This window comes from Acipenser ruthenus, chromosome 10 (assembly GCF_902713425.1).
Source record: "Acipenser ruthenus chromosome 10, fAciRut3.2 maternal haplotype, whole genome shotgun sequence".
Taxonomy (NCBI): domain Eukaryota; kingdom Metazoa; phylum Chordata; class Actinopteri; order Acipenseriformes; family Acipenseridae; genus Acipenser; species Acipenser ruthenus.
In genome coordinates this window covers 44,305,752-44,318,977 of record NC_081198.1, presented here as the reverse complement: position 1 = coordinate 44,318,977, position 13,226 = coordinate 44,305,752, and the positions used below count along the sequence as shown (strand labels likewise).

Sequence of the window (13,226 nt, the reverse complement as noted above, 5' to 3'; positions counted from 1 at the left end):
AAGTCATTATTATAAAAAGGGTGGTTTACAATGTACAGTAGCACGATTCGCAGTAATGTGTAAAATACATTGGAAACGTTTTGTGGTGAAGTTACAAACTGTTACATAACACTAAAATGCATTATTATTTTTAAAATCAGTTCATAAAAAATCTGGTAACTCAAGCTGTAAACAATAACCAAAAAAATATATAATGTCCAAAAATATACAGTACATTATATCTGAAAAAAAGTTGTTTACAGTTGCAGTATATTTTGCCCTGCATCTCAGCTCTTTCCTGGTTTCAGTTATACTGTTCTCAGAAGCCATGTAGCACTGCTGAGTTATGTGAGGACACTGGCAACTTAATATATTTTTTTTTCAAACGGATAGTGTGTGATCTGGCACAAGTAGCTAATTTCTAAAAGGATTGTGGTTTACTCTCAGCTAATGTTGTTTATTGAAAGAAAATAGCTAAACTAATTTGAAAAGGCCACTGAATATTGCTAGTAAGAAGATTGTGCTCTGACTTAACTGACACAGGCATTTAATTATGATCATAGTGTGTGGGTCGAAGACCTTGTGACATAACTAGGCCTTAACTGCAAAGGCCTAAACATAACCTGGATTGACCCGTGGTTGCCATGAAACTGACCCAACACTCAATTTTAAAATATAAACAGATTTTGTTTGTATCGTCACTGTTTGTAGTTTGACAATATGAGTCTGTTAAACCTTTGTTCAGTAGTTTTTAATTTAAAAACTGCAGAACATGTTAAGAAGAATAATACAAAATTACAAAGTAATACACTCAAAAGTGCAAGTGATAAGCAAGTGTAATCGGCTGTTTGACTAAATAAGCCAGCTCCTTAGTGTTCAAAATCTGCTACCATATCTGTTGTGGAAAATTCAAATCAATACCTACCAAAGACATGTGACTACTGTTTTATGAATACATAACATCCAAGTCAATACTATAGTGATTTTAAAAACCAGAGTACAAACTTGCATTGCCTGGTGTATCTGAGCAAGGGAATACAATTACAAATGACATTTGTATTTAGTCATATCTAAAAAGCCTGAGGGTAATAAAAGCCTTAGGTATTAAAACCAGTGGTCACTTAATACTCCTGCACTCCCCCACCCCCATCCTCCACAATACCAGGGTAAAGCTGTACAGGGTGATGCTCAGTTCTATTAGCTGGTTTAACCAATGTTCAGTGCACCAGTGCACATTTTCAGGCTACTAATTATCCTCTTTGAACATCATTTGGAACACCAGCAGATTAAGGGTGTGTGGTGAACATAAGGTAATTTCTCATCACGGTTTGTATTTTGACAATAACTGTTTATAGTCTTCTTAACCTTTGATACAACCTAGATACTGTACTTGGCATAAACAGTACAACTCACTTTTCCAGATGGCTATTATTAAGCTACACTTAATATAATGAAACAACTACAGGCTTTATCGTGTTTTTTTTTTTTTTTAAAAAGGTGGAAATGGCTAGCCTTGTAAACTATATTTTAATGGAATCATTAGTGTGAACAGGCTGGCTGTAGGGGTGACGTCAGGCCAGAAAGAAACACACAGACAGGCAGTACTGGCAGGTGAAACTGAGACGCTGCAGAGCTCAGTGCATTTAATAAACACACAGAAAATAAAATGTTGAACAGAACACGGCACTTGAGGCCAAAATAAAATAGACACAAAATGAACAGACACTAACAAACAAGGCACGAACACTAAACACAAAACAAGTACGGTGCTGGTGATTCCAGCACTCATAGCAGTTATTATTATTATTATTATTATTATTATTATTATTATTATTATTATTATTATTATTATTACCTCCTCACTCTCTCCCGTTCTTTTGCCCTGAACACACAACCCTGAGTGAGTAAAATGTGAATCTATATATACTGTTGTGCTGGGATTCAATTACCAATTAATTATTCACTTGAATCCCAGCACGAAAAACTAATTTGTGCAATTCCATGCTCACATACTTTATCTGCAAGTGAAGTGCAATCCCCGTGCCTAAATACAACTATATATTTTAAATCACTCGTGCTACACAGACCCATTTATATCCTGTGCACCAATACCTATACACCAACATTAACACACCACATTATTATTTATTTATTTCTTAGCAGACGCCCTTATCCAGGGCGACTTACAATCGTAAGCAAAAACATTTCAAGCGTTACAATACAAGTAATACAATAAGAGCAAGCAATACAATAACTTTTGTTCAAGTAAAGTACAAGTTTGACAAACCACAATTCAATAATACAGCAGGTAATAGTGATAGTTACATCAGGATATGATTAAATAGTGATAGTTACATCAGGATGTGAGTAAATACAAAGTACTACAGGTTAAAAACTTGGCAGATTACAGTATTCTGAAGTACAGGATTAAATGCAGTAAAATAGGGGCTGATAAGAGCAAAAAAAGCACATTTACATGAAGGGTGATAGTGTCCCATGATACAAACAGAGGAGTTCTACAGGTGCTCTTTGAAGAGGTGAGTCTTAAGGAGGCGCCGGAATGTGGTCAGGGACTGGGCAGTCCTGACATCTGTAGGAAGGTCATTCCACCACTGCGGAGCAAGGGTGGAGAAGGAGCGGGCTTTGGAGGCAGGGGAGCGTAGCAACAGATAACACATAACACACACATGGGCAGGGCACACTGCCACAGTTATACATTTACTTTTACATAATCATTTAGAGCTTTCAAATTTCAGTTCATGGGTTTCGATCATGAAACTGGAGGTTGATGGGAGATCCTGGAACTATTAGAATTCGAGTCATGGGAGTGACTTCCTTTTCTTTGGGATCAGTTCTGATTTCAAATTGCTTCACCAGCTGCAAAAGAAAGAAGTCTGAAATACTGCAATAGACATTATTCTTTAAAAGAGTAATTTGCTTCAAATGTCCTTTTTATGGTGTTTGTAATTGTTTGTGGGTAATGTGTCTCCAATTCTGAGTTATTGTAATTGTTCTCTAAATCTGCCTTTAACCTGGCTTTGAGCTTATCTGCAGAATCTTAACAACATGACCTGGAAACTTTACCAGCCTCACCTACTCTGCATTCATACAGACAGAGTATCTGTACGTGATTTAAAAGAAATGAGGAAGGCTGTTCAGTTCCAGCCCAGCTCACAGCAGCTCAAAGATAGTTGAAGGAAAATTTAGAGAACAATGATAACAACTCAAAATAAAATAAAATGACATAAAAGATAATTAAGTAACAAATACATGAAAGTCATTTTTTTTCCTGGAATAACATTTGTATAATTATTTTTATTTATTTTGTATTAATGTCAGCTGCAATATGCTAGTCTTCATTTCCAATGTCAATACAGTGTTGTTGAAGCAGGAATGTGTAGTTGCTGCATAAGTGAAACACATTCAGAAACCACCAATTATCTCCAGATTATATAGTTTTACCCTTGATAAACACAGATACATTTCCAGCTCTGCTATTCTCCGGCCAATACACCCTCGAACTCCATATCCAAACGGGATAGAGCTGAACGGGTGTGGTTTTAAGATCTCCTGTTTTTGCAGCCATCTTTCAGGTTTGAATTTTAATGGTTCAGGAAATTGAGATGGATCCACTGAGGAAGCATAATGACACAATACAAGGAGAACCTACAAAGACAAACATTGGCATTACATTTTTTGTTTGTTCTTATTTGTACAAACTGTTATGCTCCAGTGGCATGTTGTGGCAGGTCTAAGTATGTTGTTCAGATGACTTTACTATGGTCTTCAAATCCAATCAAAACTTCATATATTCAATCTAAAACACCTGGCAGATAAAGTGAAGCTCTAAACAAGTTAAAATAATCATACATAGTATTTTCAACTCACTGTAAAACAAATAATTATATCTTCGTGTGTGTTGTTTCCTAAGTATACCCCCTTCCCATTTTGTATGCTTGTGGAGATTCCTATTAGAATTATTAGAACTGGCTGTACTACTGAATTTTGAACTCCAACAAGCTATTGGGTTTACTCTGTATTAATTAAAAAACACAATGTTAAATATTTAGGTTACTACAAAAGTGAAAAATAAAATGGTGGTCCAAGTATACATTAATGCAATACCTGAGAAGGTATATGGTAGTCACCAATAACAATGTCTGTTTCCAGAATTCTTGCATTTTCAGGTACAACAGGATACAACCTATGTGAAAAAATAAACAGCAATAAACAAAACCACAACACCTGGAACATGTTATTCCAAAATATCTTAACATTTAACTGTGACTGAATAATTCACCAGGTAGAGCAATGTCTTTGAAAACATAAACTCTCCTATGACATTTTTAAGACTTTAAGTTCATAATATATTGCTATAGGGTGAAATAGCCATTACAATTGTTTCTAATTAAACACGACAGTTACCTCAACACTTCCCTAACAACAGCTTTTACCAAAGGCATTTTATCTAGGTCCTGTGCCGTGGGGATTTGGCCTTCTGGAGAAACACTGATCACCTCCTTGTAGACAGCCTTCTGAAGTCCTTGATTCCTTGCCAGATGGTAGATAGCCCATGAAAGAGTATTTGAAGTCTAAATTAAAAATAAAGTAAAATGGAGACTACATTTGTTGCTTTACTTTTAAAGGTATTCAAACCAGACTTCAGATGTACCATTCACTTATTTCATCACTCTGTTTTTGTTTACATACTTACAGTATCCACCCCAGCCAGCAGGAGTTCAGTGATACTGCTGTAGATTTCTGATTGGCTAAGTTTATCACATGACAGTAAGTAAGTTAGGTAGTTCCCTTCAACAGGTTCTTTTCCCTGCAGCTTGGCTTGAATGTCTGTTAATCTTTGGTCAACTTTATCTTTTGCTAGAAAAAACAAGAATACATGAAGAACAACACTGAGCAATTAGTAATTCTATCTCAAACCCTACATAAACAAGGGTTAAAAAGTCAACTTTAGTGTTAACCAGCAGCTGCAAGCCACAGCAATGTGTAGATATTTTATGAAATAACTTTGTGTAAGATTTGAACTCACATAACCTTGTGTATTTTTAATTAACAGATATATAACGTTGCCTGAGCTCACTGCATGATTAGATATGGTATATAAACTGAATACGATGTTAGTTAGAGAAGGTACTGTGTTTTAGGGAGTCCATGTCAACAATTCCTGCACCTGCAAGGTCACAACTTCTAATGCTGGTGTGAACCTGAACTGTTTTGTTAGCTAGTACATCTCATGTGTGTTGCAAATGTGTCTTGAATTGTGTATTTTTTTGTGTTCAAACCACTAATTGGCTGCATTTTCACATGCATGATGGCATCGTGTGTACAGTGAGGTGGTTTTTTTAGCCTTATCAAGTATTTATTAAGATGGATGCCTTTGTTACAAGGAAATGGAAACATGAGGAGGACAGAGTTCAGCCGTCTACACCAAGTCATTGAGCAGATCATGAAAATATGACCCAGATTACATTTCTTTAGGCTTTACTGTCAATATGTGTCACACAATATTTTGGTGCTGAATAAACCACTGGTGTAAGGAATAAAGTTTCAAAGCAAACAGAAATTTGAAGATAAGCAGATGTTAACACCAAAGCAGTGTTATGGAACTTAAGGACTGGTGCAGAACAATGGACTACTGGGTGAAATAAAGAAGTGGTTATGAAAAACAAGGCTGTATAAATAGCCAAGTTAGAGCTCTTTGTTAGATCAGAGAAAGAAAAGAAGCCTGCAGTACCAGTCTCTGGAACCAGTATTTATACCATTTGGAACTGCATGCTGCCAACAAAGTTTATTAAACTTAAACCTTGTTGTATTTGAGCAAACACTTTGGGTCAATCCACAAGTTAAGCCAGTGGCCTAACTGGTTTCAAAAGTAGGGGGTGGGGGGACAGTTTCTGTAGCTGATGCATGCATAAAGATTACACCGTGTAACAATTTTTTATTTTTTTTTGGTTCCTGGGTAGTAAGTGTTATTTTCTAATTGCTTATGCCTCAAAAGTATAGAAAATGGCTATTATTCCCCACAAACTTTGCTTTTGTGACCAGGACAGTGATATTTTGAAATTTAACCTATTTTCCAGAACATTCCAGATAGATTCAGTGCTGAATAAACTTGGAGTAACTTCTAGAACTTTCTAGAACTTTCCAGTAATATAAATAGTAGTATAAATACAGGGGCCTTAAGCCCACCAGTTCAGTTTAGTTCCAGCTGCCTAAGTGGATACATATCTGCATTTTTCTGAGATGGCATCAAGGTCATAGGAGACTTCAAAATGGTGGCATTCCTGATGGGTCTCCAAGGCGGTTTTACCAAGTTTCCCTGCTATCTTTGCCTTTGGGACAGCAGGGACACCAAGGCGCACTACCACAGGCGGGACTGGCCACAGCGGACCGAGTTCTCTGTGGGGAGGAACAACGTCAAGTGGGAGCCACTGGTGGACCCCCGGAAGGTGCTGATGCCACCACTGCACATCAAATTGGGCCTTATGAAACAATTTGTCAGAGCTCTAGATAAGGAGTCGGCAGCCTTCAAGTACCTTCAAGACTTCTTCCCTAAGCTGTCTGAGGCAAAGGTCAAAGTCGGTGTCTTCGTCAGACCACAGATAAAGAAGATCCTGGAGTGCAATGAATTCCCCAAGAAGCTCACTAGTAAGGAGAAAGCGGCTTGGAACAGCTTTGTCGCAGTGGTTCGGGGCTTCCTGGGCAATCACAAGGCCGAAAACTATGTGGAGCTGGTTGAGACTCTGGTGAAGAACTACGGCACAATGGGCTGTAGGATGTCCCTCAAAGTCCATATCCTTGATGCTCATCTTGATAAATTCAAGGAGAACATGGGAGCGTACTCGAAGGAGCAAGGCGAGCGCTTCCACCAGGATATACTGGACTTTGAACGCCGCTACCAAGGACAGTATAACGAGAACATGATGGGAGACTACATTTGGGGGCTGATTCATGAAAGTGATTTACAGTATAATCGTAAATCTCAAAAAACTACTCACTTCTAAATCTTTTGTATTCATTTTTGTATTACTTTAGTATAAATACATGTTAATTTGGATTCATATGTTGTTTTTTTCTGACTTTATGTGAACGAAAGGACACAAATTCGCCCGTTTTCTCATTGGAAATAGGTAAATTTCAAAATATCACTGTCCTGGTCACAAAAGCAAAGTTTGTGGGGAATAATAGCCATTTTCTATACTTTTGAGGCATAAGCAATTAGGAAATAACACTTACTACCCAGGAACAAAAATTGTGTTACATAGTGTTATTCTATCTGAAATAATGAAAAAGCGAGGGGACATGTCCCCTGTGTAAATGACGCCTATGTGCGAAGCGGTTAACATATGGTATCAATGTAGCTTACAATAAGGAAAAAAGTTACACTACCACATTGACTTAATATGTGAACATAGCAACAAAGGGAACAACTGATATCCCAACCACTCCTATGTATTTCTAATCAACCACTAGCATGATGCATTTACTTATCCATTTTTAGGGAAATGTATTTGCTAACATGTTCTACAACTCGGAATCAAATCAATGCAGATTTACCAAAGTTGAACATTGTATCCCAGGCCTGAATGTATTTATTCCAGAATGGGAGTACAGATCGAGTCCATTTCGGCAAAGCAAGGATTATGGCAAACATCCGGAGCATAGTGCCAACAGAATTGATGAAGTCCTGTGTTTCTTTAGGAATGCTGGGCTCAAGGCACCCCAGTCGCGATTCCAGAACAACAGAAGAGACACCTGGTAGAGATGAAGATTAACAATCAGAACATGATGCTGAAGGGATTAAAGAAACTTCCTGCATAAGCACACAATTCATTTCCTAGCAATACCAACGGCAGTATTTTTGTTTAACTTAGAGCTATTTTTATTACATTTAAGAGACATGGGAAAGGTTTAATTAGGTACTTGGGTCTGGCAACAAGGCATTTTTGGCTGGTTTGTCCATTAATAGCAGCCATTAAGTCTAATAAGATATTGTATACAGCTCTTTCTCGTGTATTTTTACAGGAATTTCAAGCCAGCCGTGAGATAAAAAAAATACCTTCTAGTGTGACTCAGATAAACGTCCTTATTCTGGCTTGGCAAATTCCTTGTTTCCAATAGCAACAAGGTTAAAGGTTGCAGCCTATTGCAGTGTGTATGCGACATGTAAACACTTTCTCAACATTTTACATCACATCATATTGATAGGCAGTTTATGATTGACAGTAGTACATCTTAAATTTAAACTAATAAAACTTGTTCTCAGATGTTTACTCAGTTTAAAAAAGTAATCCAATGATACATTAACACAAATATTTTGTAAAAATTCTCATTAAATTGAGAGCTTAAAACTGCTAAATTGTCGCTAAATTATTTACAAACTTTTGATACCTCTGGGTTTGAACAAAAAAAAATGAAGAAAAAAAAACCCACATCAATTGCAGCTTTTCACATACATGTTTTGACATGTTTGAGTGTTACCTCTCAGTTACCTTCTAAATAGAGTAAGGTATAGGATTTAATCAGTCTGCAGTTATCCGCCATCATTTTGGAACTACTGCAGTGTATACAACAATGTGTATTTGTTAAAACTATGTAACCATTTTCTACATCACCCTAAAAACAGATGCAGATTTTTGCTTACTTGGAGACAATAAAATATAATTTTGTAAGTAAATGCAACTTTACCTTCAAATGAGAAACGGTACATTTCATTTGTTAGGTCATAAACCATACTTCCAGAGCCCTTTGTGTCTCTCAAAAACTGGATTCTCTTGATCAGGTCTGTCACTACATCATTAATAGATTTGTCAAACAGTTTGGCCTCCGTAGGTTTCAGTATCTTCTGGTTGAGGACAGCACGGAGTTTATGCCAATCTTCACCTTCCCTAAAATAATTTACCACAGGAAAATTGTATACTTTAAAAGTAAAGTTCAATAAAACAAAATCACTGCATCTATATAGAATGTGTTTAAATGATTGCAACAGACAGCAAAACAATTCCCTGCTGTTATATAAACTAAAACTGAAATGGTCCCCACCCCTTCAGTGATTTCTTTCCTGTCAATAACCAATCAGCTGCTTCCCTATTGACCAACATGCTTTCAGCAATGTAATATGCTATGACCCAGCGAACATTGCTGAGGTGAAAAGACCAAGGAAGTGCATGTATAACATATTTCCTGTGAAAAGGGCACAGAAAACATCCTTTAAATTTAAGTAGTAACAGATATCATGTTTTAGAATAAAAATACCTGTTTGCTGTAACATGTGATTCTTTCAAAACTGCACATTTTTAGACCTACAGTATGTAGCAAATGGAAGGGCAAATGAGGAAGACTTATGGAATTACTGTCAACTATAATTCCTTTAAGGTTAGTGTCCTCGATTTATCAGGGTGTCTTTTTTTCAGTATTTTCACAGTTCAGTGAAGTCATCATCATGTGCTAAAACAGAAATTGACCAACAAATATATTACATATTACAAATGAAATTTTACAACAAAACCGCAATGCAGCCTTCAGAAAGTTGCAATTAACTCATAACAAATAAGAATAGGGATGCATTTGAGTGTTTATCATATTAACTTTATCAAGTTAAAATCATGCTAAAAAATAACGTACTTGAGAACAGGTCCATTTTCCAATCCTCGTAGAATGCGATACTCCTTCCATTCCCTAATGTCTCCTCTTGAGGGATATTTCCCCTCATTTCTTAACACCTGCTCAATCAGAGCTGCATCTGCAACACTGATGGATTTGAGTCGACCAATTGCTGTTTTCCAGATTGGACCATACTTTTTCTTGTTTATAAGCTGAGAGGGGAATATGATATGGATTTATTCAACATAACAATTCTGTTTTTAATGTAATGAAATTCTTAGCTTGTAAAAGTATTTTGGGACATAACTTTATGCAATAAAATATTTGATTGAATATATGCATGTTTATCTCATGATGTTAACCACTATCTCCAAATTGAACGCATTGTTTTGTTATTATTATCGGCATGTGTGAACGTGCTGTACGAGTATAGACATACCATGAAATTCACCTACAGGGTAACTAAGCTATAGTGTTGAGTAAACATCTGAAATATGTGCCAAAACAAAACGGATGCTAATAATGCATTAAGAGACCAACAACATAGCAGAAATGCACTGATAACTTGCAGTCCTTAGTTCTTTTTGGTTTTAAAAGAAAGTAGTCCAACCCAGGCAATTTTCAAAAGACACAGTGCAGATGATACGGTAGTGATGTCTGTGTAACTTAATGAATGCAGATACCTTATTTTAATTTGCCATGAAATGACCCACATTCATATTGAGAACCAATACTGATCGGTTATATTCTGGTTTGTCAACTGTCCACTAAACAGAGAACCTGGTTTGTTATGGTCATACAATGATGAAGTAAACTGCAATGATTTGCTTTTTTCCATTCACTTGCAGTCATTCATCTTATGCCAGTGCTTGTTTAAACTACAGATTGTCAGACAACAGTAAATGACATAGTTTATGAAGTTTGATCTGTTCAGTCTTGGATGAAAATCTGATACATCCAATCATGACAACCAAACCTGTTATGCTTGTGAAATACAGCAAACTGAGCATTCTGTCTCGCAATGCTTCACCTTGTGCCTCACAGCATACCAAGGTTTGCGATTATTAGATAATTATGCCCTCCCTGTCATGATTAATTGGAAGCACAGCTTACATCAGATCTCCTATCGGAATGAATAGAACATCTATTCTTGCCATGTTACAGAAGTTTATAATTCTCTCTCTTTCTCTACACCAGTCAAACCTGAATATCCTGCTACTGTCATAATGATTTTAAATCTCAGGCATGCTTTAGGGCAGGGCCTCCCAACCCTGGTCCTGGGCACCCCATGTGTCTTCTGAGCTCTCAATTACTTAACTAGACCCCTTAATTGGACAAATAATTTGCTTAATTAGACCTTTTTAATTGTTCTCAGCTCCTAAAACGTTCCAGAGTTTAAGTTACTTATAAATGTTGCAGCTAACTTGAAATCTACAACTGTTGAAGAACTGAAAACAAGTAAAAGGGTCTAATTAAGCAAATAAAGGGTTTAGTTCAGTAATTGAGAACAGCTGGAACGATAACCAGAAGACACATGGGGTCCCCAGGACCAGGCTGCTAGACAATTTTATTATTACTAATGTGATTAAATAAAGTCATATGTTTTGGCCATAACTGTATTACATTTTTTTTTTAAGTGAACTCTCTGCTTTATGTATGTGTTTTATTTTCTTTGATTTCCATAAAATATGGCAAACTTGTTCTGGGTGTTTTTTTTTTTTCTTCAGATTTTAGCAAGGCGATTTAATAAAAAAAAAAAAAAACTAACTGTGACTTACATCGCGGGTTTCCATGGGGACTCGCTTTAGTGACAGTGTGTGGTGGTGGTTCCCTTGTATCAGCACCGGGAGCTCCTGCTGAACTCCAGCCTTTCTCTCTCCCAGTCCACAGCCAGTGCACGCAATTGAACAATTCATTAATTATTCATTTTCACACGGCTCACTTAACCTGGCCAATCAGATTGCCCGCACTGCCTAAATTATTCACATAGTTTAGTTCTTGATTTTCAGAGATTGGGCAACATACAATTACACAAAGCAAGGGCTCTGTTTAGATTTTAAACTTCAAGTTTTATTGAATGCACCGTTAAGGATCCGTGAGGTAGATGTTGTGCTTGTGAAATATAGCAAACTGAGCATTCTCCCTCACAATATAGCAATGTGTGCGATTATTATAGTTGTGCTCTCCCTGTCGTTGCTTATTGATTTGTTTGATATCAGATCTCCTATCGGAATGAAGAACAACTATTTTAGTCTGCACCAGTCAAACCTGGATATCCTGCTGATGTCATAACTGCCCTTTCTTTATCTCGTGAGGGAATGTATCACAGTAGTTGCGTTTAATTTAACAGGTGTGTCAAAGTTAGTAAAACATGTCAGTCTTTCGTGCTGCTGTACAATAAAGACCTACCTGCATCTCATGTGATTTCTGTAAGTATCCTTTCAAGGCAAGCCAATAAAAAGCAGTCCAGGCTCCATAACCAGGCATCTCATGTATGGACTTTGCTTGATCAGGAGTATTCAGTGTTTGTTTCTCCTTGATACTAGCAGCTGATGACACGGGTCTGTTCCAGGGGAACAGAGAGCGATTCCCCGAGATCCTTATCAGCGCAGGAAGCACCGGACCCATCCTAAGGGATTCCAACTTGCTTAATACAGAGATCATTGTTTCTGTTGAACGACAACAGGAAACTATTTAGAATTTGATATATTGTTTTTTTCGCTAAACTTTTTTTTTTCACCTGCAAGCAATTTATTTTCATTTTTTTAACTTTAGAATTGTAAGGTGATGCTGGTGACGACGTCTCCAATTTCATATACCATCGCAGTTAATATAATTAATACACGACAGACCACAGAAATGGCGGTGCCATTTGTATTAACGTAAGTCTTTACACTACTGGATGATAGTAAATAAGTACATGAATGCACGTTACCAAATTTCACTTCACCCACCACCAAACTTTGTTTACTGTTGCAGTAAAGTATTCAAAAATGGCCTAAAATCGGTGTCTGAAACCAGGAATGCTTTACTTGTCACATGCGATTAACAGCTACCGATACAAGCATTGTTAGAATTACGTTCCCTACAACATAGCGTTGTGTTGTTTGACAAAAAGTTATGTCTAAATTTAAAATAATGCGATAATTAACACACATTGAACGTATGCAGACAAGTGTTATACACAGTTATTTACCAGAAAGAAACAGTTATGTAATCCTTTCAGCCGGAACTAAACTCCTGGTTCAGCTGTTGATCGTCTTCTTGTAAACCTCCGGGGCCTGAAAGAAGAATTGGACTTTAGGAACATAAAGGCTGAGTCAATAAACTAAGGGGCCGTCAAAAGTTATGGACATTTTTTGAAAGCGTGGGATGTGACGGGGAGGGCACTGGGTGTTAAGGGGTTTGAAATCGCTTTACAAACATTACAAGGGGCTTTTTACATGTCAAGTAGCAATTTTGTTTGTTTACATTGTTAAATGTGTCTGTGTTGCTACTAACATTAAGTAGTTTATATTGTTACTTTGTTCAGAAGCAAACTGACAATGAAAGGTGTGCATTTATAAAGCAGTTTTGATTTCTAGGAGCACATGAATGTATAGTTTACAGCCAATGTCCAATGACAT

At 36.9% G+C, this 13,226-nt stretch overlaps 1 protein-coding gene across 3 annotated transcripts; it reads right to left on the bottom strand.

Annotated features, from left to right (window-relative positions):
* Positions 1-1,584: 1,584 nt before the first annotated feature.
* On the bottom strand, positions 1,585-12,928 carry LOC117408072 (sterol 26-hydroxylase, mitochondrial-like). 3 transcript variants are annotated; one of them, XM_034013153.3, is made up of 10 exons: positions 12,797-12,928; positions 12,010-12,269; positions 9,622-9,812; positions 8,686-8,885; positions 7,555-7,752; positions 4,694-4,857; positions 4,405-4,571; positions 4,105-4,183; positions 3,442-3,645; positions 1,585-2,856 (listed from the first exon to the last, which is right to left on the bottom strand). In XM_034013153.3, the coding sequence occupies exons 2-10, from the start codon at positions 12,262-12,264 to the stop codon at positions 2,737-2,739; spliced, it is 1,578 nt and encodes a 525-aa protein (XP_033869044.3). In that variant the 5' UTR covers positions 12,265-12,269; positions 12,797-12,928; the 3' UTR covers positions 1,585-2,736. The 3 variants fall into 3 exon arrangements, with proteins under 3 accessions (XP_033869044.3, XP_033869045.3, XP_058888334.1); XM_034013154.3 differs by having other exon boundaries at positions 12,010-12,229; positions 12,797-12,910; XM_059032351.1 differs by lacking the exons at positions 12,010-12,269; positions 12,797-12,928 and adding an exon at positions 11,379-11,962.
* Between the last annotated feature and the right edge of the window lie 298 nt (positions 12,929-13,226).

Coding starts and splice junctions, on each gene's coding strand:
- LOC117408072 (XM_034013153.3), bottom strand. CDS start 12,264: ATGATCTCTGTATTAAGCAAGTTGGAATCCCTTAGGATGGGTCCGGTG. Junction 8,886..9,621: donor GAAAATGGACCTGTTCTCAA/GTACGTTATTTT, acceptor AAATTATTTTAG/GGAAGGTGAAGATTGGCATA. Junction 4,184..4,404: donor GTTGTTAGGGAAGTGTTGAG/GTAACTGTCGTG, acceptor TTTTTCACATAG/GTTGTATCCTGTTGTACCTG.